The sequence below is a fragment of the Eschrichtius robustus genome, chromosome 2 (genome assembly GCF_028021215.1).
Source record: "Eschrichtius robustus isolate mEscRob2 chromosome 2, mEscRob2.pri, whole genome shotgun sequence".
Classification (NCBI taxonomy): domain Eukaryota; kingdom Metazoa; phylum Chordata; class Mammalia; order Artiodactyla; family Eschrichtiidae; genus Eschrichtius; species Eschrichtius robustus.
The window spans coordinates 70203439-70230580 of record NC_090825.1 but is presented as its reverse complement, the minus strand read 5'-3'; the positions used below and the strand labels follow the sequence as shown (position 1 = coordinate 70230580).

Genomic DNA, 27142 nt, shown 5'->3' with positions numbered 1-27142 from the left:
ATGAATCTTTGCAATAAATTCTTGGAAGTAGAGAGGTTTGGATTGTGAAGAAGAGATGAGATGGAAATACTAAGGGGCATTGGTTAGAGAAAGGGAGACTTTTCTCCAACAGTAGAAATTACTTAGGAAGTAGGAACTTCAATAAGCTCCATATTATAAATATATGATAGTAGGCTGCCATCAGTTAATGTCACAGATAAGGCACTGCTAAGGCTATGGCCATTTTTCTTTTTTTAAATAAACTTAATACTTTTATCTTTGTGATAAGTAATAAAAGCCTTTTGAAACAGTAATCTTGAATTGCTTGTTTTTTATATATAGTTTTAATGTCTGCCCTTTACACAGTGCTTAGCTGATTTTTGTTATCTTCTACCTGTTGATTTCCACTGTTTGCCTATGTGCAATGATCCACTTAGAAAAAGCAGTGCCATAGTTGCCTGTTTTCTTTTCCTGAAAGAAAAAGTCATACTGGAGGGTTCTGCTCAACTAAAACTTTATTAACTTGAGTGTTTATTAAGTATTTTTATCATTTCTGAAGATTTTGGCTATTTTTATGGTGAGTATAAATAATTGATTAGAAAATAGTTCCAGTTCTTTATGGTTTATGGGCATATGCATTTGAGTGTTCCATGACTAGAATCATTTATTTCTGGATACAGTCTTGCTCAAAAGAGAAGCCATGCCTTTTTTTTCCTCGAAAGTTTTGCTTTTATTAGTAGCTAATTCATCAGTAGAATTTCACTTCTGTTTAAGTTTATGCTTACTGACTTCCCGCTCTGTTCCCTATTGTCTTAATTAACGTTAAGACAATGAAGCCTTACTGTATCATTTATTCCTAGACAGTTTAGTTGTTTGGATAGGTCAGATGTTTCATGTTGATTATACTAATCTTTTCCTAGTCCAATTTTTAAGCCATAAAGGAATTTGAAAAGAATCTGGATAGCTGCAATTAGAATTGCCAATGAAATACATATTCCAGTCAGGAGGGACAGATAAGAAAGCTTTGGTAAAATTCATAGTAGTGTAAGTAGTAACTTTAACTGAGACATTAGTTCTTTAAAACTATTTTTAAATTTGATTTTAACTAACATTTATTGAGTACTTATTCTTGACTTTAATAGAGAGTTTCTCAATCATTACTGTCAGAAGTAGTTATGGTCATCATAGTTCTTTCTCTTGATAGTCACTAAAAATTTTTTCAAATCATAAAGAAAATCATTTAATAAGAGAGAATTGGCCAAGTAGCTAAGTTTAAAAAAAAGAAAAAAAAAAAAAGGACCCTAGAACCTCTGGCATTCACAAATCTCCTAAGAGAAATTCCTGCACACCACTATTTGAGGTAAGATGCTGGGCAGTGGGCTAGGTGTACTCCTTTACATTAACTTGGAGCTCTGATTACTATGCAGGTCTCCTATAAATATTAGCTCATTTAATTCTTATGAGGAAGTGATAATTATTCATTCCCATTAGTAATAACCACGTATCACAGGCTTTGATGGTGGCTTAGAAATGGTAAATATGTGAATGCCAGCAATCTATTGTTTATTTAATTAAAGTATTGCAGTCATCATCAGTAAGCTTTTTTAAGATTTTGGAGATCATTTGCCAACTCCTGTCATTTTGTAGATAAGGAATGAGTCCTAGAGAGGGCTTGTCTAGTTGCTGTACTAATGCTAGTTAGTGACAGAACTACCTCGATTCTAGTGTTTAATTACTCAACATATTAAAATATTAACAATGAATGCATTTTTCTAACAGTTAATATTAGGGGTGCACATTAAGTTTTCTTGGTTTTTGTATTTGGCTTAAAATTTAGAGATAAGCTGAAATTTTTATTTTGAATTGCTTAATAAAGCTTTATTAGCACACTTAACCAAAGTTTGAAAGTATTTGCAATACTTACTGCATTAAATTGAGAGGATTATCTTGTAAAAATAGCTACAACTCTTCGCGTTTTTTATTTTTAACATCTTTATTGGAGTATAATTGCTTTACAATGGTGTGTTAGTTTCTGCTTTATAACAAAGTGAATCAGCTATACATATACATATATCCCCATATCTCTTTACTCTTGCGTCTCCCTCCCTCCTACCCTCCCTATCCCACCCCAAAAATAACTACAACTCTTAACTCTGAGGTATGCAGAGTGCATGATGTATTGTCTTTCAGTCTTAAAGTGAATTATTTTCTTCTTTATTGTAAATAAAATTCAGTGTTTGGCATGTATAGGAAACTGAATGTAGTGAAGAACAGTGGGCAAATTTTTGCTTTATCCTTTTATTTCATCTAAAAGTAAATATTCGACTTGTAATGAAAGCCTGCCTTGCAAGGCGCTTTTCTGGGAATGGAGTTGGGGCTGAAGAAATGAGTTAAGTACAGTTCTAGTGGGGGAGAGACCCTTAAATTACAGCTCAGCATAGTAAAGTCTGTTTTGGAGTTATGCATATGTTTTTTAGTAGCCAGGAAGGTTTTATAGAGGAAATGAATGTTGAGGAATGAGGAGGAATTGGTTAGAATAAGCAAGATGATTTGTAAATGTCAAATATAAATTTATTAGTTTTGACTAATAGCTTTTTTGAATATAGATCTGTAGGGAAATTTTTTATATTGTCAGAAAATACTCTTACAGTTAAGGAAGAGTGGCAGAATTTAGGGATGTCTTACATTAAACCTTTTGTTTGTTATTTATCAGTATTATAATAAAACATTTATGCCTGTTTTGCTTAGAGATAAAGTAGTTTGTTAACATCTTTAAAAATATTTAAGTTTTCATCAACATTTTAATGACTGTATGGTATTGCTTTACATGAGATATTGCATAATTTATTCAACCTACTATAACTGGAAAATTATCTTTTAAACAACTAGGGACTTCCCTGGTGGCGCAGTGGCTAAGAATCCACCTGCCATTGCAGGGGACACAGGTTTGCGCCCTGGTCCAGGAAGATCCCACATGCCGCGGAGCAACTAAGCCCGTGAGCCACAACTACTGAGCCTACGCTCTAGAGCGCGTGAGCCACAACTACTGAGCGCACGTGCCACAAGTACTGAAGCCCGCGCACCTAGAGCCTGTGCTCCGCAACAAGAGAAGCCACCGCAATGAAAAGCCCGCATGCCGCAACGAAGAGTAGCCCCCGCTCGCCGCAACTAGAGAAAGCCATTTGCAGCAATGAAGACCCAACGCAGCCCAAAATAAATAAATAAAATAAATAAATTTATAAAAAAATAAAATAAACAACTATTAATTTCAACACATATAGTGTTGAAATTAATAAAATGGTTTATAAATTATATTTAATTAGAGTGTCCTGTATCCTTGGGAAAAAGCATCTTGATCCTTGCACTCTATTTGTTGTTGGTCTTCCACTTTGCCTTATCAATTTATATCATAAGAAAAATATCTTAAGTTTTTTTTCTAAGTTTAATCAAATTCTGAAAAACGGCTTTCTATCATCATCTTCAGCAGAAAATCTGGAGCTGCTGTTACTGAATATAGTTATGTCAAATTCATGCATTCTACTATGTTGTAGGTCTAATTAAGACATTTAGGGTGAACCGAGGCATTTTATTGAAGGTTTGTGGTTTTGGACCTTAGTTTTAAAGTACATTAAATTTCTTATTCTGAATTCGGAAACAATAAAAATTTCTGCTTGTACTTTTTACTCTAAAGAAATTAAATTTTGTGGTGCAGAACATCAATGTTGGCAAACCGGACTAATTCTGTAAACATTTAAATTTGAAAGCCCATGTCGTTTGAGTTCAAATCATAGTTGTTGATAATTGTGTTTTCCAATTCCCTTTCTGTCATTTTACCTTCTATATATTATGTGTATATAATTCTATTTGTAGTAACAATTTAACTATATGAAATTGCTGTTTTGTAGGTCAAAACAAATATCTGATTTCATATGATTCAATCAATAAGTCTGTTAGATATCAGTAGGTGACTTTATTCATATTCTTTAACAGCTTTCCTACCAAAACCTTTTATTTTCATTTCATTTGTTTAGCAAAGACCTCCTTATTTTCAGGTCTGTTTACTGTGTCTGTAAGGGCTGGAGCTATGATATAAAACCAGATAAAGGCCATGATAGCCTGTATAGTCAACCCTGGGATTCTAGGGATGGTCTGTGGGGAGGAATTCTCCCTGCCTATTCATGATTAATTTTATGCTTTTATCCGCTTTGGCATTATATGGAAGAATTTCTCTTCTGGGTGAAATTTAGATAGCCTTCAATTCTATTAAAGAACTTATTGGAAGTAATTGTTTATAAAAATGCAGCTTGGGTTTGTCAGTCATCTACATGTATAAGTTCATCAGACCGTTCTTAAGTTTCTGGACATCCTCTCAGTCACATTGCCAAGATCTTGACCTTGATGCGGTTATTTTTCAAGATCTCTCAAACTTTGTCCACTTCGGTCATTTCTTTGGCTCTTTTGACCAGCTACTTAATTATCCTGCAGATTTAACCTTTAACTCCACGTCTTTCATTTCTCTGATGTTGTACCTGAGCTACTGAGTCATGCAGACTTGTAGTTGCTTGGCAATTATTCATTCAGTTCTTCCATTAACTTTTATGTCAAAATTCTCACGACTTGCTGCCCCTCCCCTCTTTTGTTTTACAGATCAACTCCCTACCCCATCATGGTTTTTAGGGAATGATCTGAAGACTTTGAAGTGATATGTAATGAGTTTTCCAAAATGACTATACCCAGTGGAAAGCAGGACATCAAAAATCTTGACCTAGTTTTTCCTTATCCCACCCCAGCCAAGTTATGTAACCTTTGAAGACCTCAGTTTTTCAATTTAATACGTCTCTATACCTTTTGTGCTTCTGTTCAGTAGAACAAGGTCTCATAAAGTTTTACTTTCAACTTAGGCCTTTGGTCTCATCTATTTCTGATTCATAAGCAATACCCACAGTTAACTCCTTTTTAGAATATTTAGCAGCCCCCTTATATTGGTTCCTTCCCTTTTGCCTTAAGTATGTATATTTTCCCCCTTACAAATGTATATTTTTATATGTGAACCTTTCTAGTAACTGTCAGATTTTCCTCTTACTGCTTAATTTTTCCAAGGAATAATTATGGCCATTATTCTCATTTTATCTTTACATAATCACTTAAGTTTAATCTTCACCTACTGATACTTTTCTTGCAGAGATAATTATTAACCTCATGCCTAATTCCTTTTTTTTCCTCTAAAAAAATGTTCTTAATTTTGCTCTTGTGTTTGAAGCTGTTTTAGTTTAGGCTTTTATGGTGTTGGTTGGACTATTTCAGCAGATATCTAATCTAGCTCTTTGCTTCCAATTACTTTTACCCCCCTCCACTTTATTTTTCCACTGTAGTGGCAGAGTTATCCTTCCAAAATATATTTGGTTTAGTTACTTCCAGGCTTAGGATCCTGGACTTATTTCTAAGTGCCTGCAGAAGAGTCCATTTTGGGCAGCCCATACCAAAATCTAGCTGTGTGGAACTGCTCATTATTTTAGCTCATGCCATTTACATTCTTGGTACAAATAGGTGTATCTGTCTAAACTTGTATTCCTTTCCTGTCTGACAATGGGATACTACTTTAACCTTGTGACATTGGTTTAGATGTCACCTCTGTGAACAACTCTTTCCCAGTTCTCTAATGTAGATTTAATCACTGCCTTTCCTGGAATGCTCCCATAACGCTGGGCACTGACCTCTACCATACCACTTATCACATATTATTTGTAGGTGGCATGAGGGGTGGTTAACATTTTAATAGTTTGATAAAATCAACACGTGATGGAAGAAATAAGTTGTCCTCTTACCTTGAACTTAGATGTGGATTGTTTGCAAGACCTAAGGTAGACTAGATTGTAGCCAAATCAAATGGTATTTACGTGTCAAAAGATAGAGAAAATTTTAGATAGGTTTTCGTCTAAAGAAATAGGATTGGAAAGTAGTTTTGTCGTTTGAAAGTCGAGAAAAACAGTTTAAATAGCCAGAATTGGACATACTTATCCAGAACTATTTAGTGTTGGAGTATTTTATACTCTAGAGGGCTGTTTTGTGTATTTCTTCAGACTTCATCTCTACGTGAATGAAATATCCCTCGATGATGCCTTTTGCTCTGAATCACTACGTACCAAGCAGCCTGTTTATAATTTGACTTCCAGTGTATCATTAAGACAGTAATGGAGTGGGGCACTTAGTGAACTCGAGCATCTGATTCACTTGATAGCTTATGTTTCACTGTATATTAATTGATAGAACTCTTACAAATCTGATTATTGCCAGTCTGTCTGATGTAGAATTGGTTGTATCAGAGAAACATGTTCTGTGTGTGTTCTGAATGGCTGAGGATACAGCCAAGGTGGGAGGCCTGTGGTAGGGTTGTTAGTCCACTTTCTTGAGTTTCCTTCAGCCTACACCTTTTTTGTCAGTGGCTCTAGGATTCTGCCAGTCACTGAAACTAAAGCATCCTGAAATAACCTTTGAGACAATCCTGTTTTATTCTATAGTTGTTTTCCTTCATGGTCAGTCACACTCAAAGTCTGATTGGTTTTCTACTGACCAAGTTTTAGTTTTGTTCTTTCCTTCCTAGTTTCAACTGTTTCTATCTTAGTCTTAGGTTTTCTCTTTAATTGCTCAATATATTGCTATGTCTAACTTTCCTTATATGTTACTTGCATTATTTTATTCTGCTACCCCTGACTGTTTAAAAAGCCTTCCAAGGTGATCTTTATAGACACCTCAGCTCGATGCCTCCTCTTGGTTTTAAAGACTCTTTAACAATCTGAAATTCCGTCTTCATCTGATTTCTCACAATTCTTTGTCATATATTAAAGTCTGCTGTGGTTGAGTTAAGCTTTTTGCTGTCCCATGGTTACTCTGTTCACATTTGTCATTTAGCCTGGAAGTCCCTTCCTTGATTTCAGTTTACTCATCCACTCTATGAAACTTTTGTATTCAATTTTTTGAATTTCTGTTAACTGTTGTTCATAGTACTATGCAGTTTTGTGCTCCAACATTGTCTTAATATATTTGTTGTTACCTAATATGATAATCTTGGATTTTAAGTTCTGTTAAGACAGATGGTTTTGTAGTAGTGTCATTCGTTCTTTCAACCCTACTATGTGCCTTGAATTATTCTAAATGTCATTGCTCTGAGTATTTGGGTTATAATAGTGAAACACAGAAGTCCTTTGCCAAGTTTCTAATAATAGCCAGTAAGATATTGGATGTATGTTAGGCAGACAGCCTATATTTGTTAATTAAATTTTTGTTTGCTTTTCTCATTTATGGATATAAATAATTTCTGTAGTGACATAATTTGAATTTATAGATTTTTAACATTGTTTGGCCAAGACCCTAACTCATTTGTCACTATAATATATAGTGATTCTATATAGTTCTTATCACCAACGTAAGAGAGGCTGCACCTCTCCTTCCTGCAGTACTGCTACTACCTTTAGTGCAGTTCCTCCTTTCATACCTGGGCAGTTGTCTTAGTGCTGCTGGGTTAGCCCTCATCCAGTCTTTACATGGTATCCAGAGCAACTTTTCTTAAATACTGATCTGGTCATATTACTTTTCATGGGTTTCCTTATTGTTTTCAGGCTAAATTCTAAACCTGTAAGTGTTGCCCTTTAGTATCTGGTTTTGGACTACTCTCATCCTATGTGAAGCAGATATCACTGATGGTTCATCAAGCTGATTCCACCGAGTCTTGACTCATGCTTTACTTTCCATCATCCCCTTTCACAGCTTTTTGCCCTTAGTATTCTCTCTCTCTTCTCTCTTGCTGTGTTCTCATAGAATCCTGTGCCTATCCTCTCATAACTTTGTATTGTGAGGGTCCATTTACTCTGTTAGTGGACTGGTTGCTCATTGATGGCAGGGACTGTGCTGTTTCTCCCTATTGTGTGCAGGTGGTTCAGTGCCTGTAGTTTGTTACTTGATAAATGTTCATTGAATGCACTGAAACGACTTAGTGCATTCGCTTGGAAATTAGGGGTCTGGGTTCTGGATAAGTCTGTGACTGAGTAGTTCTGTGGTCTTTGCTGTTTGGACCCTGATTTCTTCATTTGTAAATTGTTCAGAGATGGTTTGCTTAAATGCTCAGTGTGTGAATTCTAAGTTTTATGTGAATCTAGATTGAAATAAAGTTCACCCCTTCTTTTGTAGTATAAATCATTTGAGCATCTCGAAGAAGTCTGTTTCAACATGTCTAGCTATCACTAAAATATGTAAAAAGTTAAGAAACCAAAAATAGCAACGTCATTGGGTAACAGCCTCTTTCTTTTATTTCCCTTCTTACTTATTCAAGGGGGGTGATAATTAAAACCCTTTGGGTGGTGTGAGTCCCAAGTATGTATGCTGACTTGCCTTCTGATGCTAAACAATGTATACTTTGTTTTCAGTCTGTTGTCAGCAGCAGAGCTAGTTTAATGAAACAAAACAAAATGTCAACTCCGCTGAGGTTGACATAATATTGTTCCAAGTTTGAATTTTAAAATTGCTGGGACTTCTGTGTTTGATCCCTGGTCGGGGAGCTAAGATCCCACATGCCTTGCGGCCAAAAATCCAAAACATAAAACAGAAGCAATATTGTAACAAATTCAATAAAGACTTTAAAAATGGTCCACATCAAAAAAAATCTTAAAAAAAAAAATTGCAACATGTTTGTTTTTAAGTTTGGGGAGTTTTATTGTCAGTATTGTCAAGCAAGGTAAAATACTGCTGTTTGATATATTTTATTTCTTGGAGAATTGTTTAATTTTCCTTGGTAAGAATTTTTTTAACCTACCCAGAAACGATTACTAACAAAAATTGAAATGATCATTCTTCTGTAGACTAAAGGCAAATAACTTTTTCTTGCTCTTCATGGCCTCAGGTTAATAGATGTGGAAAGGCTGAAACCTAAGTTGCCCCAGTGTTTCACCCTTCTTGGGTGCTTATGAGCTATTTCATAATTGACTTTCCCCAGTTCCAGTTATCAAGAGAATTGTGGCCTAGGGGCAATGAATCCAGACAGAAACCATCTCTTTGGTCAAGTTATTGTTTTGAGGCCCTAATAAAACCATTAAGGCCACTTGGGTCAATGACCTATATGGTTGTGTGTTTGAGAGTTCAGCCATGATGGACTTTATTGTTTCAGCGCATATCTACCCAGTTTAATAGTTTTTTCTTGTGAAATTTATGTTTGTTTATGCTTAAATTTACTTAAGCATTATCTTTTAATTAAAAATATTCAGGAAATTTGGTTTTTAAACATTTCAAAAATTCTGTTTTGTATAAACTTAGACATACATAGACATTTAAGTTGGTCGGTGAAGGCAGGTTATTTAAATGGCTTGTTTTTAAATTTCAAATGATTGTGTCTCTTAGTTAATGAATTGAAAACTTTATATTTCAATATGTTAATCCCTGGCATGAACACTGTAATTGTCAATTGTATAGTAATGTCTCAAAAGTTGATCTAAGTTTAGTATTAATAATATATTAAATTGATAACATATAATTCTATAAAATGGTTGCCATTTTGAAAATATATTCCAAGGACTCTTTTCTAAATATGTATGAAAAGGAATAACTTTGGGGACATATATTCCATATAATTTAAAAATTACTTCTCAAAAAAATTAGGTAGATTCTAGTACTGGGAAAAAAGCAACATATTTTCTTTCAGTACCACATATATAGTCACCTAACAGCTGATTCATTCTCAGAAAGATTTATTGACTTCTATTAGAAAGTTGGAAGAAAACTTCTATTATATAATATATTTAACCCAGTATATAGATGAGGTTTTGAGAGAGTATTTTCAACTGCATTTAAAAGGATGGAAATGGCATAGTAAGGTAAATGAATGGAGTGAAGTTACACTTTTCCATTGAATGTTTTTTAGTCAAACATTAACTACAACATTGAGAATGATGTTTGCCTTTCTTGGGGTTGATCTCTTTAGTTCCTCCTTTGCCTCAATATACCATCAGTCTCTGAATTCTTCAACAATATCCTTAGAATGCATTTTTCTTCTGAGTACCAGAGATAACCACAGTAATTTAAAGCATCATCATTTCTGGTCTGGATCATTGCAGAAGCCTAGTTGCTATTCTTAATTCTAGTCAGTCCAATTTGCTGATTTTTGTTTGTTTTTGCCTTCACATGGTTTACATTCTTCAGTAGTGGGTTTATCAGCAGTTTATGCTTAGTGATTTGGAGTAAGAGGAGAGAGTTTGGCAAAATGCCTCTTTTCCCCAGTTCATCACAGTCCATCATATATATATCTTCCAGATCAGTCTTTCTGAAATGCCATTTAATACCTGTAACATTTATTAGGTGTGACTAAGATATGATTTCTGCTATTAAGGAACTTACACTTTAATAAATTGTTATATATGTTTATGAGAGATTGTACTAAATGACCTTGAAGATACTGTGATACTATCACATTTCTTTCAAGGCTAGATTGAGGTTCACTTTGTCCACAAAACTTTCCCTGACTAAAAAAATTATCTTTTGCTTTTAAGTCTATAATCTCAAATAGACTAACCTTCTGACCTACTTGCTAATATATTTCTTGGCCTTGTTCTGCCTGAAAGAGTTCTTTGTAGCGGCATTCATTGTATGGAGATTGCAGAACTTCTATCACAATCTACATAGAAAATAGGATAGTAAATTCAGGTGATAGGAAATGTGAAAGAAAAAAGGTAAAAATGTAACCTTTGATGTTAGGTGAATATAAAAGTGGTCTGAATCTTAACCCAATTGGTAGAATTTAAGGCATTAAAATATCCACAGTGAAACCAGAGTTGAGGCAGGTTTCAAAGGCATTTTAAAAACAGTCCTGTTTAAGAGCCATTTTACTTTTTTTTAAAGAACAGTAAGTACATTTTTGTTCCTCTTTTTAAATTAGGTATTTGTTCTTTTACTAATTGATTTATAAGAACTCTATATAATATCTAACAAGCGAATTATCCCTTTGTGATATGAGTTACATATACTTTTTCCCAGTTAGTCTTTTGACATTGTTTATATTGTTTCTCTGTGAATAAATTGGATTTGATTTTTCTTAAAATCTCATATTGTTGGAGCAGTTTTAGGTTCGTAGCAGAACTGATCAGAAGGTATAGAGGGTTCCGTATCCCCTGTCCTGGCATGTGCGCAACCTCCTCCACTATCGACATCCCACATCATGATAGTGCATTTGTTACAGTGGTGTACAGTCGATTGAACAGTTTGTTACAGTCGATTAAACCTGACTTTTTCAAAATTTTTTTGTGTTCTTTTATCACTTAGGAGACATGTCATTTGTTATGGTATGATTCCATTTATTTTGTTTTTTAAATTTATCTTTTATAGAAGTAACATTGGTTATTTTTTTGCAAAGTCTCCTCTATTCTTGAAATTAAAAACAAGTTATCCCATAATAGTGATAATAATGACCATAACAACAAATAGTACTAATTCATATTGACTGCTTACTCTGTAACAGGGACAATTAATAACCACAGCTTGATTAGTAGGTAGGTTGAATTATTAGCTTCATTTTATAGAAGAGGAAATAGAGGTAAAGAATGTTTGAATAACCTGTCCAGAAGGCATGCAGCTAGTAGATGGCAGATTCTATCCCAGGCAGTTTGGGTCCAGAGTCCATGCTCTTAAACCAGATAAACTATACTACTTTTTAAAAAAATTTTAACATTTTTTTAATGCACTTGTTTGGCATATTAGGTTTGAGGTAGGAATTCAACTTTATTTTTGGACTGCTTAGATAGAGGAAGAGCCAACAAAGAGGAGTATAAAGAAATGGCCATCTAGGTGGGAGTAAAGCAAGGGATTTGGTAGACCTTGTTGGGATTCTGCTGAGATTTAAGATAAGGAAGGGTAATTTGGCAAGATGAAGTGATTGTGATTGTAGGTGTTTTATAATGGAATGGGCCGAAGCAGAAGTCAGATGGGAACTGTGTGGGCATATGAGAACATAGAAACAGTGAAAACAAGTCTTCTGCAAAGTGGCTACGTATTTGAAGAAGGGGAGGGCTGTAGAATAAGGGAAAATTATTGGTATTTTTTAGAAAGGTGAAAGGTGTTAAAATGCTGATAGGAAGGATTTAAATAGAGAAGAGATTAAGGAAGATACAGGAGGGAAGCTATTCATTGGTTAAGGTTCCTGAAAATCAATGAGAGGATTTGCTCTGAACCATAGATAGAGGGATTTGCTTTATACTGAAGATTCTCTGTTATTTCTAGAGGGTGTGGAAGAAGAAGGGTGCAGATACAAGTGATTGTGAGCTTGTCGGTGGCAAGTGAGAGTTCTCATTTGATGCTGTTGTTTTTCTCTCTGTGAACTGGAAGATGTTCTTTACTGAGTAGAGAGTTAGAAGTTTGGTGGGGGGGATAAATTAGGAGTTAGGGATTAGCAGATACAAATTACTATATATAAAATAGGTAAATAACAAGGTCCTATTGTATAGCACAGGGAACTATATTCAATATCTTGAAATAACCTATAATGGAAAAGAATATGAGAAAATATATATGTGTGTATATATGTATTTATGTATAACTGAATCACTTTGCTGTGATTGTAGATCAACTATACTTCAATAAAAAGAATTTTAAAAAATAGTTTGAGGGAAGTTGGAGGTGTGAGGAGATGGGAGAAGGTTTGAATTAGGTATTACGGAGAACAAGAGAGGGATTAATGAGAGCAAACTACGGGCATTTTTGGACCTTGTTGAAGGCCCACCCACTGGAAGTTGGTGATGACAGCATGAATTAAAATTTTTTTTCTAGTGACTTTCAGGCCAGTTCTGCTATCACACTTACTATAGTTAATGCTCTTTAGTCATTCACTACCACCCTAGAATTTAAAAAAACGCATACTGCTTTTAGACCTAGCCAAGGTAGTGTTTTAAGTGTGTTGAATAGAGTAACTTTGGAGAAGGATGAAAAAAACAAAATCACCATTTTTCACTTCATTTTGGTACACTTAAGTAATGGAGGACATTTCTTGGGAATAGATTTTGAATGTGTATGCTACTTTAACTTGTAGAGGATTATGAGAGGAGATCACGTATTTTAAGTTTAAACATATGTGGTCTTGAATACCTAAATGGCAGAATAATATGTATTTTGGTAGTAAATCCATCTTTCTTAAAGTATAATTTTCAAAATGTATAGAAAGCTTTTCAGCAATGTCCTCACATCTAAATTCGTTCATTGTTAAACTTGTTTGTTTGTTTCTTTACACAGGGTGTGATAGGTATACAGCTGGTTGTTACCATGGTGATGGCCAGTGTCATGCAGAAGATTATACCTCACTATTCTCTTGCTCGATGGCTACTCTGTAATGGCAGGTAAGGCAAGGATAGGCTGATTCTGACTGGCACTTTCAAATCTTTGTTTAGTTTACCAGGCTGATTAACTTCCTAGAAGTGAAGTGCTAATTCCAATTTTCTAAAAACATGAAAAAGGAAAATAATGAGGAAAATCTAGCTTCCTTATTTCTCTTGCTTGAGATATTAGTAGTTTATCTGTTTAGTACAAAGGTAATAGGGTCATGGTCAAGAATTTAGTCCCTTCCTTCTCTATCCCTTTCTGTCCATGGCCACTGGAACTATCACATGACTTTTCTAGTTACCTTTAATAAAAGTTGGTCAACAAGAGGAAGAGACTGTAAATGGAAGTGCTTAAATATTTTTACCATTGTTGGAAAAAGTGACTCAAAGCACATATCCTATTATTGGTGACTTACTTGAGAGTTTATTATGAGAATTAGGGGCTCTTTGTTTTACTGCAAATAATTTTAAACTTTAATTTAGTGAGGGGGAGATGAAGTTGTTTTGTAGGATTTTAATTTTGTTTACTGCAGTTTAAGCTTACTACTGTCGCCTCCTTCTGCAGAGGAGGTAAGTTACCTTGCTGAAATTTGTACAATAGAAGTATAAAATCAAAAGTAAAGAAGGTAAATATAGGAGGTGTAGTGAGGCAAAAGCAGTAAAACTCTGCATACAGAAATACATGCCACAATCTTGTATAATTATGAAAGGTAAATTATAGATTTGGTACCATGACTATAGTTTTGCTCCAATTATTTGTCTCTAATAAATAACCAAATTCTATTATTGATTTGTATATCAATTTTCTTCTGTTTAGACCGTTGGAAATTAGAAAGCAATGGATAGCTATTATCCTCGTAATGATTTCATATACTGCAAGACCAATAATAAGCAATTCTATCCATAAAGCTTAAATTTATTTTCTAGTTTTAAGTATATTCTTCTTCTCTAATGCTTTATACTTTTTCCTTATCAGTGTTTAAATATAGGAAAATATTATTTAGACTGCTTAAAAAGTTTTTTTGAACACTGATAGGCACACACATGTGTGTGGAATGTGTGAGAGAACAGCAGTTTAAAAATGTATATTTTATTAGCAAAGTAAACAATGACTGAAGTTTTAGTGAAGTTAAATAAAAGCTTCATCAAAGCTATTTATAAGTGAAAAAAGTAAATCATCTGTGACTAGTTTTTAACTATGTACGTTTATGCCCTGTGCAACCTTGCTTCCTTTTTTTGCTTAGCAAAAACCCTTTTTTGTAGATCATGAAAGGGTGAACATCTGCTGGGCAAATACCATTAATTCTAAATAAAAGGAATCTGAATTAATAAACTAGGTAAAATACATATTAAGGTAGCTTGTTTTCTACTAAGAATTGCACATTTCTAGATTTTTGTTTATGATGAGTCTCCAGGGAGACTTCCAGGTCTCTTTTGGCTTTAAAGATCTTTGCAGTCATGTCCCTTTTTAGTCTATAGGCAACTTCTACTTTCTTACGTAATCTGCAACGCATTTGTTTCTATAAAACTAAAATTTCAGAGCTTGAAAACTGATTATCTTTGTTAATATTGGAACAATATATTTAAAATCTTTACTCATTTGACAAGTATGTGTCATAAGTATATATATTGCTAATTTGAAGAGGAGCTCAACCTTCAAAAATAAACGTGAAGTTGATGTTTTTTGTGATCTTGATTTGCTTTTATAAATAGATTAACTTTAGTGGTAATTAATGCTGTCTCTAATTCCAAATCAGGTTCCAAGGATACCAATCAGGATTTTCTAGTAATAGTTACTCTTCTGCTGTAGTTAGTTTCATTTCCTTTCTGTTTTTGTTTGTTTTGCTCTGTGTTCTTAAGATCATCTATTTTTCTTTAATATTAATTCTGAAATTTTTAGGTCATGAAGCTATATTGCTCAATGTTGCCTAACTCTGTTGAATAAGAATATTGATTTTATCATTTTGGGATCATTATTGTTTTGCCAACCTTTTGTGATATGAAATGATACTGTTTTAATATTAAGAAAATCTAAAATCTCTTCTAAATTGCTCATGTAAAAATATTATTGATCAGAAATGACAGTTTGCATTTTAAACCATAGGATGTTGCTGAGTTGAAGGAGAAAGATCTGAGGGCCTTCTTAGATTATCAGCTCTAAAATACTTGAAGAAATTTAAAGGGAGAGGCTTATGAGGACTTTTAAATTTATGAATAGTGTAGGATGGTTTGGGAGTGACTATATTGAATAGCTATTTAATAGAACTATTCAAGTGAATAGATGTGTAGATACCACGATAGGTTAATCATGGGTATGACAGAAGAAACTTCTTTTTAGTTTCGGTATCTGTCGACTTAATATTTATTCCACTAGTATCATATCTTCAAATTGTAAGTATTCATATTTTTCTTAAAAGTTATGGCTCCTCTTTTTATCATGTAAATTAGTTTCTGTCCATATCTCTCATCAGCTTCTGTCTCTTTTAGAATGGAAGGTGTGAAGTGGCACCTGTTTGTATTATGTTGACTTAATGAGTAAGCCTGCCTATTTCCTGAAGAAGTCAGTACCTTGAAGAAATTAGCAGTTTTTGCTTATAAATTAACCTGCTGATTTTTTATATTAAAAATTGACTGGTTTTCTAGCTCTTGTTAAATAACATTTATATATTGTAATTAGTATTGTAGATATCTAGTTTTCAAAAAAATAATGCATAGTCTTTAGCCTGGTTTAGTTCCATTAATATTACCTTTACAATGTTATAGAACTTTGTACTGATAAAATTTTTATTTCTGTTATCTCATTTGGATCTCTACACTCTGAACTTGGAAGAAGAGATGTATTGGGATATGATATGACCTCATAAATCTTGGTGTCTGAACTTAATAAAAGTTTCTCACTCAGTTCCTCAGACAGGAATCAGGGTCAAATGGGGGTACCTGAGAGGGGTCAGGCAGCTCTCTGTGTAGATCCTTCACAAAATGATGATTCAAGGATTCAGCTATCCTTCAGGTGGTTACTTAGGGATTCTAGGCTTCTTCTGTCTTGTGGCTACTCTGTTCCTTCTGCTGCTTTGGAGTCCTATTAGATGCTATGCCGGTTGGCAAGTAGAGAGAGAGTGGGCTGTGGATTTTTCAGGAGATTCTAGGGGCCAAGCTTAGAAGTAGATATATCATTTTTCCCACATTACATAGCCTGGAGCCCTATGACTGGTTCAGGCCAAAGTGCACAACAGGCTGGGAAATACACTTTTCATTGTACCTAGGAAGTAAAAGCAGGATGGGTAAGTGCCTAGTCCTTTGCTGTAGGTGATATTGTCTCCATTTTTACAGATGAGAAAATTTTAACTTTACTCCTGTTCACATCCTGAAAAATGAAACAGATCCAGGCCTTTTATGCTGGAGGTCTGATTCATAGTCTAGTAATTATTTGATTTATGACTGCTCATCAAATTCCAGACCCTTGTCCTGGAGCAGACATACTTGAACCAAGGTTTGAATTTGGTGGAGGTGAACTTTTCCACAACCACTGTGACTTCTGCTGGCAGTTTATAGAGTAATTTATTGAAGGTTTTCTTTTTTCTACCTTTTTTCCCTAGCTGTGCTTAGCCTTCTAGAAGATATCCTCAGGTTATAAGCAGTATATGGTTTCTCTTTACTTACTTACTCTTTACTTATTTTTCTGGCTTCTCTAGGATTACAGTCACCCTTTATTCTAAGTTAAAAGGCACATCAGCATTTTTCTGATTACCAAAAGCATGCTAAGTGTGAAGAAGAGTTTAAGAAATATCATCTGTTAAAACTATACCTCTCCTCACCATTTGAGATTAAATTTATTCCACATTACTAAATTATAATTATTTTGTATTGCATTCTTCCAGTTTTTTAATAGATAAATGTTTTTCTTCTAGAAAATGTTATTCTCCTTTTTTTACATGCCTTTTTATATAACTGTCAGACTGTTGAGGCATTCCTGCTTTAACAAGAATTTAAGCAGCAAAATTTTTCTTGCCATAACCTGTGAGCAAGTATTACTGACCTTGAAAAACTCAGGTATGAAGAGTCTAGTGCTCTTAGGTTGCTCTACTCTTCCCTTCCTCCCCAAAGGAAAGAAAAATTGTGGAAAGTTGGTTTCTCTTTACCTTTACTGTGAATTGCTTTCCCTAACGCAAGGAACATTCGTTCTAACCATTGCTCAGGTTGCCTAAAGACATTAGTTCTTTATCATGTCCAGCATACCACTGATTTGTAGCCAAAGTATTCTCTACTTTCTAATGTAATTAAAGTTCCTTTTTGTTTTGAAGTTTGCTTGGCCCCTCTTTTCATGGAGAGGTAAGTGATAGGTTACATTCTTTGTACATTTGAATAGTGGGTTTTGCATGAGGAGTAGGATTTTGCTTTTTCTCCTTTATAGCTTCCTTGCTGAACCTGCTTTCCATTTTCCTGATTGTTCAGCTCAAACCTTATGCATTTTTCTCTACCCCTTTATTCCCCTAGGCTCTCACTTTGGTCAGCTACTTCCCTTCATATGTCCCTGACTCAAAATATATTACGGTTGGATTTATTCTGATTTTGTCTCATCCTATATTGGGTAAAGAAGGTGTGAAAACACCCTATTCAATTGCTCTTAACTCTTTTTGCCTGTTGCTGGATCCAAGAATTTGTAAATTCCCTTTGGTGAGAGAAACCTACTATTCAAATGCACAGTAGGTGGGACCTATGACCTAAGGGAAAGGTTTAAACCTTAAGCTACTACCCTTATGGAATGCCTGAGTCCTTGCTCTCCTGCCTTAGCTGTCTTAACTTCCAGTTCCAGAATGTCATGATATTCTAGTAAATTTTCCAATAAATAACAAGAGAATGTATATGTATAATAAATGATATTTTAGTTACTTGTACTGAAAGGTTTTCTAGGTTTTAGGTGGTGTTTGTTTTCCCTTAAGTTTTTTTTTTTTTTTCACTTCTAAATTATTATTTAGAGATTTAGAATGGAGACTAAAACTATGTTGTGGCCTATGTTGTGAAAGAGTTTTGTATGATTATTTATGTATTAAAGCTTTTTTTTAGCTTTCTCTCAATACTAAGCTTTTCCATATTTGTTCATGTTCAGATTTTCATTTTAAATTTCTGAAATTTTTACTTCTGAAAAATTTTTAAGTAGTTTGCCTTAAATGGCATTGCTGCTTAAATTTTTTTTTGAAGAATCTGGGTCAGTACATTCTGTATTTTCTGGTATGTGTTTTTTCAGTGCTCTTGAACTGCCTTAGTAAGAAAGGTTGTAGCCTGATATTACTTTATGTAAGAGGTTTATGCAAGAAAATTATTGAAAAATTATTTCAGTGATTTAGTGGAGTATAACACCAAGTTGGCTTTGTTATCTGAGACACTGCTGACAGTCTGAATATAAGTGAAAATAGCCAAAGTAAATGTCATAAAGTACAATTTAACTTAAATGCAAGAGGTTCAGTTTTGTAGTGAGATTCTATTAATACTTACTCTTTTTTAATTTTTTTCTATTACTAACACAATACATGCCTATGATTTAGAAAAAAGATGGTAAATTGATAAAAAGGAAAAATAAGAGGTAGCAAACTATATTCCTCTCAACTAAAGACACTCTCTGTGTAAATTTTGTTGTATTTCCTTCTAATTTTTTCTATTCATATTTTCCCCTCATGGATGTGATTATTTCATGTGTAATTTTTACATCATGCTTCTTTTGCTTAACATAAAGCATTTTTCTCTAATTGTGTTTTTGTAACCATTATTTAACATCGAATCTAAGGCTGATAAACTTTTATATCTGTCTTCTAAGCCCATATTTGAAAGGCCTAGTGCATCAGAGGCAAGCAAATTGCAAGTCATTTTGCAAAGGAAAAGACCAAAAATTGAGACCAGAACTTAAAGTTTAGTAGCTGGGAATCATATGATATGAAATCAAACTGTGTATGAAGCACTGACTGTTGAAGAAAATTGTGCAACTGTACCTTTAGGTTTTACTTTGAATTCATGTCCTTAGATGGCTACTCCATGCTACCTGGCAGTCTTTGTGTGTTCTACTTCTCAGACAGCTTTTTCAACCCAAATCCTCTCTTCATTTATACATGCCTGCCTCAGCCTCACTCTAAGCTCTTGAAACCAGAGCCTGTCGCTCTCATCTTCATGCCATCAAACCCACAACCCTAGTTACATGTGCAGCCTTTCTTTGTTTTTTTTAAATGTTTATATACTTTAATTTTGGCCTATGGAGGAGGTATCCTGCTATCAAGACCTAACTCCAGCATTTGTGATCTATATCCCATTCCCTCTAACCTTCACCCTGACTTTTTTTCTTTGGCCATTTCCTCTCTTCTTTGCCATTAATTGCTTCCTTTCTGTTGGATTATTCCTGTTAGCACACTTTTTTTTTTTAAGGTCTCCCATTAAAAATAATAGCAACAAAAAATAAACAAGAGTCACAACTCTGCCTCCCTTCCTTCTTAAAAAACAAAGCCCCTCCCATATCTATTCCTTAGTTTTGGGCCTATTTCCCTGTTTTCCATCAATGCTGAATTTGTTACATACTTGTCCTCATAAACTCGATTTTCCCACTTCCTTATTAACTATTTAGCCTTCTACCATGTTTTATTTTCCCCTTAGGTGATCTTATTCATGCCTATGGATTTAAATACCACAATTATGTAATAGCCCCAGGTTATCTGTGAGCTCTAGATTCTAATATACAGTAGCCCTCTTGATATTTTCACTTCATGTCTCATAGGTACTTAAAAACTCAGCATGTTTAAATTCTTGATTTCTTCCTGCTCTACTCTATGTTAGAAAATGTACCACCATCTTCCTCAAATCAGAAATGTAAATATCATCCTTCATTCCATCCTTTCTTTCCATTTCTTACCTTACAAGAACTGTTGATAATGAAATATATTTCCGTGCTATTCTTGCCTTGTTCTAATTCACAGAGCAGTAAAAGAAATCTTAAAATGTAAATCAAGTTATTTCTCTTGCTTTGAAACCATTATTTTAGCATAAAATCTACACTCCATATGGACCCAAGAGGCTTTGCATGACCTGTTCCCTGTTATCTCTTCAGCCTCCCTCATGTGTTTCTCCTTGTACATGGTGCTACTGCCTCCTTGCCCTTTTGGTTACTGCATTGTTCTGAGTTGTTTCATGCTTTTGTGCTTTTGGACATACTCTTCTCTGCCTGGAATGCTCTCGCACTCCATTCTTATTCTTTAGTTTGCTGGGCAAATGTCATCTCAGAGAGGTTTTGTAACCTAATACCTTAAGGCTTGTCTCTCATTCTCACTACATATTTGATTCTTTTGTGTAGTATCCAATATACGATGTTTGTCTTTTCAAAAATTGGTTAAATTCTGCCCCAACTGAAATATAAACATCAAGAAATCAGGGACTTTGGCTTTGTTGTGGGTGATTATATCTCCGTTGCCTGGCAGAGTACTTGACCGTAGTGGGCTCCATAAATGTCTGATAAATCAACGGGTGGATAGATGAATGGGTAGATGGATGGATAGATGAGTAACAGACTGGAAGTGTCCCTGAGAGCACTCGGTACTTTTAGATTCTAGCTTTGAACAGTAATTGTTACTAATGAAGATGACCTGAACGTAATAAATGCAATTCATTTTAGAAAAATGGATTCACAAAATAAGATTAAACAAGTTTGAGAATATTTTAAAAGAAAGTGGGTCCTAGAAAATGTAAGGATCTTATAATATTTTATTATTACAGGACTCTAAATGTAACTTAAGTTTTCCTATAGTACTAAGAGTCGTTCACTGATAATTATTTCTCAAAGAAATAAACAACTAATTTTAGTCTTTATAAATGAGTTATTGCTTATGTGTTCTCCTAAATGTTATACAGTCAATTCTCATTATTTGTAGATTCTCTACTTGTGATTTGCCTACTTGCTAAAATTTATTTGTAACCCCAAAACCCATACTTGTGGTGCTTTCAAGGTCATTTATAGACATATGCAGAATGGTAAAAAATTTGAGTGGCCTGTTCCCAGCTGAGGCCCAGGTTCCTAACTGAGGCCTTCTTGCTGTACCTCTCATATTGTAAACAAGTATCCTTTTTGTGGTCTATTTAGTGCCATGTTTTTCATATTTTTGCTTTTTGTTGGTGACTTCGCTATTTAAAATGGCCCCCACATGTAGTGCTGAAGTGCTTGATATCTAGTGTTCCTAAGCGCAAGAAGGCTATGATATGCCTTATAGAGAAAATTCACTAGAAATATTCACAGAAATCAGGAAAATACTATACTTATGATTACAGTTATTAGAAAAGCTTTGCTCACACATGAGTTTTATTACTGTTGGCCATGAATTTAATATTAGTGAATCAACAGTATATATTAAATAAGGTACTACTTTAAACAGAAACACACATAAAACAAGGATATGTATTGATTGATTGATGAAGATGTTGTGACCAGAGGCTCGTGGGAACCTAACCCTGTATTTCCCCTAGGAACAATGGTTCAGTGTTCGCGGCGACTTTATAGAACATAACTACCGCGAATAACAAGAATCGACTGTAAGTTAAAATTCTGGACTTCAATCGAAATTTCAGGAAGTGCCTCCCTACCCGTGTTAAGTATAGTTTAGGGAATTTTGGGTTGGGATAGATATATTTTATTGTAAAACCCTTAAACTAAGAGGAGAACTGAATTCATTCATTGATCCTTTTTGAGCACTTACTATATGCCAGTCACTGTACTAGTTTTGAAGTATACAAAAACAAGTAAGTCATAAAATCTTCACTCCAAGCATCTGTCAGCTAGCGGAATATTCCATTTTAACCTAACCGGTCTGATACCAACTGCAAATCAATTTTGACACTGACTACCTGGAGTTAGCACAGATCCCACAGGTTAAAGGCAAAGTCCTCCACAAGAATGCCTAGGCTTCAGATGCCAGCTGCAAGTTCTTTGGATCCCTGGGCCATACTTCTGACAACCAGCTACTGGCTACCAATTAGGGCGTTCCCATGACCCCCTCAGGTTCAATAATTCTGTATAACAACTAAAACTCAGGAAAGTGCAGTGATTACAGTTTTATTATAAAGATTACACATCGGATGGCGTTTGGGAAGGAGCAGTTTCCATGTCCTGTCCCTGTGGAATCAGGGCATGTCACCCTTCAGGCACTTTAGTGTGTTTAACAGCTAGGAAGCTCCTCTGAGCTTCGGTGTCCAGAGATTTTATGGAGTTTCATTACATAGGCATGATTTTTAATCAATGGCCATGTGATTGAACTTAATCTTCAACCCCCTTCCTCTTCTTGGAGGTGACCTGGCTGAAAGTTCCAATTCTAATCATGTGGTTGGTATTTCTGGTGACCTGCCTCCCTTCCCAAAGCTATCTAGAGGTCCCCCCTGAGTCCCCACATTAGCATAACAAAGACTCCCTTATCACTCAGAAAATTTCAAGGGCTTTTGAAACTCTGTGCCAAGAAATGGGGACAATGACCAGGTATATTCTTTATTATACCACAGAGAGACTGCCTTATAAACCATCAAAGGTAAATTAGGAGTTTGCCAGTAGTAGCATAGGTGTTTACAAGCAGAGAGAAGAATATATGCAGAAATGCCAAGGGATGAAAGAATTTGTGGAATAAAGGTCATTTAGTCTAGGTAGAATGTCATGTACAAAAGGAGAATTCTTGAAAGTGAGTCTGGTGAAGCAGACAGTAGTCAGATTGTGAAAGGCTGTGAAAATAGGAGGTCACAAACTCTATTTGGCCTTGTAATGTGTGTTTTAGTTTTAATGCAAACGTTTAAACGTATACAACGAATATAGACAGAATAATATCGTGAATATATAACAAATGTAATAGCTCCTGTGTATTCATCACAATAGCTGGTAGCCAGTTTGTTTCATCTATGCTCCCCTTCATCTCTCCTTCCCCCCAACATTATTTTGTAGCAAATATTATTATTATTTCATTCGTAGATATTTCAGTGTATATCTCTAAAATATATGAGCTTTTAAAAAATTACTATAATCCCATTATTACAGTGAAAAAATTTTAACAATAATTTCTTTACATCATTAAATATCCAGTTATTACTCAAATTGCCAGTATTTTTAAAACAGCAAATCAGCGGTTGCATTTTTTAAAAATTGGGGTATTTCACTTTAAAAATCTAGATTTTTGTGGTTGAAAACTTGAAAGATCTATCAATACTAGGTGTCTTGTTTCTTTTTTATAACAGCAGGACCTTGGTCAGAGTCCTTGCCTAACTGCCTTCCTTACTCACTGCTTTACTCTGTGAGGAGTCTTGGAAAGGATTTACGCAGGCATATATAGCTTGATACGATTTGCATTACGGAAAAATAAATAAAGGTGGGATCAGAATGCATTTAGCCCAGGGGAAAGGAAGGGGAGGTTTGCCATAGTCAGAGCTAGAGAGGAAGATACGCTGAACTAAGGTCCTTTCAGGGAAGTAGGCAAGTTTAGAATTTTAAGAGTTAAAGAACCAAATTAATGATAATATGTGGAAAGGGCATGTTGAAGGTAAAACCCAAATACCAAATTTAGGTGGCCGGCAGATAGAAAGTTCAGGTGAGACAGGAAATTGAGAATGAGCAGGTGGGGGCTTGGGAAGGAATAACAATGACTTGTTTGGCTGTTTTGACTGGCTGGTGGGGGTAATAAATACAGTCAGTTGTTTTTGGAGCCCTAACTGAAGAGGGTTAGCTATAGCCAAGAGTATAAGGGTTTTGTAAATACAGCAATTCACTTGAATCCTTATAAGGGTTTTGTAAATACAGCAATTCACTTGAATCCTTATACACATAAAGTTCGCGAATTCTCCAACTAAATTAAAGGGAGGAAAGAAAGAAAAGGCAAGCAAAGACTACTTGTAGTTTTGAGGGCATTCAAAGGACTCTCTTTTTAAGACAAGTAACAATTCCTTCCGTGTAATGGGTGGAGAATTCTAATGTGCTTCTGTCAGCTTGCCTGCAGAGTTTGTTAAAGTAAGCCAATATGATCTGAATATATATATTAATACACTGTCAGTTGTGAGAAAAATACCTACAAACAACATTGCAGGGTCTGGCATCTAGTAAGTGCTGGTAAGTGGTTGCTGGATTTGAATCTAAACCTTTTAAGACTTAAGCAGTAGTTATCTGTTTCATATTAGAGTTTTTCACCTGATATTTCCCTGCAGTGTCTTCACAATTAGGAAACTCAAATATTTGTAGAATAAGTGAATAATTCTGGTGATCTTAATTCTTTATTTAAAAGAATTACTTTTCTCTTAGTTTGCGTTGGTATCAACATCCTACAGAAGAAGAATTAAGAATTCTTGCAGGAAAGCAGCAAAAAGGGAAGAGCAGAAAAGATAGGTAAGTTATATTGCCAAGCTTGTAAGGTGTCAAATATTTAATAGAATTTATGTAAATATATTTTGGTACTTTGGTTAAAGGAACATTTACCGATTATGCTATAAACAGTTGGTAAATCTGAGATCAAAATCCATGATCTAAAATAATATTGAATCACCCTTTAAGAGCACCCAATGTGTAGTAATCTAATATATAAGCACAAAAGTGATTATTTTACTTAAGAATTGTTAGTGGGGGATTGAATAGGGGAGACCCGTAACCCGTGTCTTTACAACTCATTTAAAGATACCAGTTGGTCTGGGTTCTTTTCCAGATTTTGCTACCACTCAGATACTGGGCAAATTCATTTGCTTTTTACCTGTTTTCTCATTTTTTAAATAAAAGGGGTGGACAGTATTAACTTCTTAGGTCCTGTCAGGCTCTTGAATATTATACTTAAAGTTTTTGAAGAAAACTGCCTGCTAATAAACCTCACTGAATAGACCACAGCAGCCTCATCTGTGAAGTAGAAGGACCAAACATAGTAATTGTGAAAGATTCTTCCAGCTTTAAAATTTTGTACCCCTATTTATATTGAATTTTCAAGGAAAGTGCATGTTAGTTAGCCTCTCTAAATGGGCCTTAGTTTCCTGAGCTGGGGAGGACTTCTTAGGCTCTGATTCTGTGATTCTAATATATTATAAAATGTCAGTGACAACATATTGTCACCAAATTCCTCATGTATATCATAAAAATTCTGTTAACGTGGGCTAATGGATATATGGGTGCTAAAAAAATATCCTTTGAAGATTATTGATTATTGATTATTTGACATGAAATTGGAAGTTTGAAAAGACTGTCTTTTCTGATCTTGCTACCATTTTCTTTTTCACTTATCATTACAAATATACCTTGAAGCTCATTGGAATATTAAGTGCAAATCCTCCTTCTCTGTATTCCAGTGGTTATGTTCTTTAATAAAATATTTCTGCCTAATATTATAATTTTCAAAACACTTTTACACAGTCTTATTTAATCCACACAGTAACCCTAAATAGTCACTGTAATTTAATTTATGTTTTACTAATGAGGAAGCTGTTGATCAAAGAAGTTAAATGAGTTGTTCAAGTTCACATAACTATTAGGAGTCAGGATTTTAATCCAGGTCAGTTTTTAGTTTCTGTGTTTCTTTTTAACTATTCCACATTTGCCTTTTCACAGCTACCATAGTCAACATTTGTAAAACTTAGTTATGTAGTACAGTATTTATTTTATAAACATTTGAATTCTTATTGTATGCCTTGTCAATAATTTTGTTATTTTTACAATAATTTTTATATGTTGAAAATGCTTTACGTTTACAGAAAGATGCACTAACAACACTATTCTGTTTTAGTAGCAATAATTATTATTTGATTTATTGACGTGAATTAAAATTTTTACTGAGGTTTTCCCAGTTTATACTTACTCAAGAACAAATGCGAAATTGTTTCTTGTTATTATAATTATTGTTACTGAAAGTTTATTGCTTTTGATTTATGTTTGTGTTTAAAAATTAAATTTGGAAATAATACACATGCACCTGCAGAATTCTGTTGCTTTCCTCCATCCATGATTCTTAGTAAAAGCAACTCTGAGCTAGCCTTTCACATTTCAGAATTTCTCATGCACATAAATCTTAATGTATTTTTTCAGCTCTGACTTGCTTATAGCTACAGGTCTGTTTATATGTATGTGTGTGTGTACGTGTATAATTTCAAAGTGAAATGCATTTTGTCTTCATTTCCTTTTGCTCTTGTGCCTAAGGAAAGAGATGTTAGGGCTGTCTTTAAATCTACAGGAGAGAGCAGAAAAAATGGGGTGCAGTGCTAAGCTAGCAATCAAGGTTTTGTTTCTGTCACTAGTTTAGGTAACTCTTTCCTTGGTAATCTGTATATTCTCATAATAATTTACATCCATATTTTGTAGTTCCCCTTTTAAAAACTACTTTTGAGTGCCTTACGTCCTTTTTGATGAAATACTAGAAGTTCTTCTTTTTCACTGTGAAATTTATAACCTCATTTGTAGTTAGTTTGATACAAACACTTGAATAACAGTGAGGGTAACTTGTTTTCTGTGTCACTTGTCTGATTTTTATAGGAAATATAATGGTCACATTGAAAGTAAGCCACTAACCATTCCAAAGGATATTGATCTCCATCTAGAAACAAAGTCAGTTACAGAAGTGGATACTTTAGGTAAGGGAAATCTGGGTAAAGTGTTCTGTAAATCTCAGTTTTATATTATGCTAGTGAAAGTACTTTATCTATTGTTGTTAGATTTTTTTGTTTGTTTTCCTAATCATTAAGTCCATTATATAGACTGAAATCTTTCTCAGAGCTTAGAAGCTCAAAATGACTTCATCTGAATTGAATTTGTCTTTCTATCCACCTAACTTGTAGTAAGCCTTATTTTCCCCATT

General features: G+C 34.4%; 1 protein-coding gene across 7 annotated transcripts in view; it reads left to right on the top strand.

The window, feature by feature from the left end:
• Positions 1–27142, top strand: part of TMEM161B (transmembrane protein 161B) — a 68520-nt gene that overhangs the window by 7355 nt on the left and 34023 nt on the right. For 3 of the 7 annotated variants that reach the window (XM_068533737.1, XM_068533728.1, XM_068533721.1), the window contains exons 2-4: positions 13240–13343; positions 21819–21884; positions 24619–24702. Coding sequence is in view for 1 of the 7 variants with exons in the window: in XM_068533711.1 (XP_068389812.1) it covers positions 13240–13343; positions 24619–24702; positions 26821–26918 (286 nt within the window). In the remaining 6 variants the exon portion in view is untranslated. Of the gene's footprint in view, positions 1–13239; positions 13344–21818; positions 21885–24618; positions 24703–26820; positions 26919–27142 lie in introns of those variants that run through there. The other 4 variants (XM_068533711.1, XM_068533751.1, XM_068533746.1 and 1 more) reach the window with 4 other exon arrangements.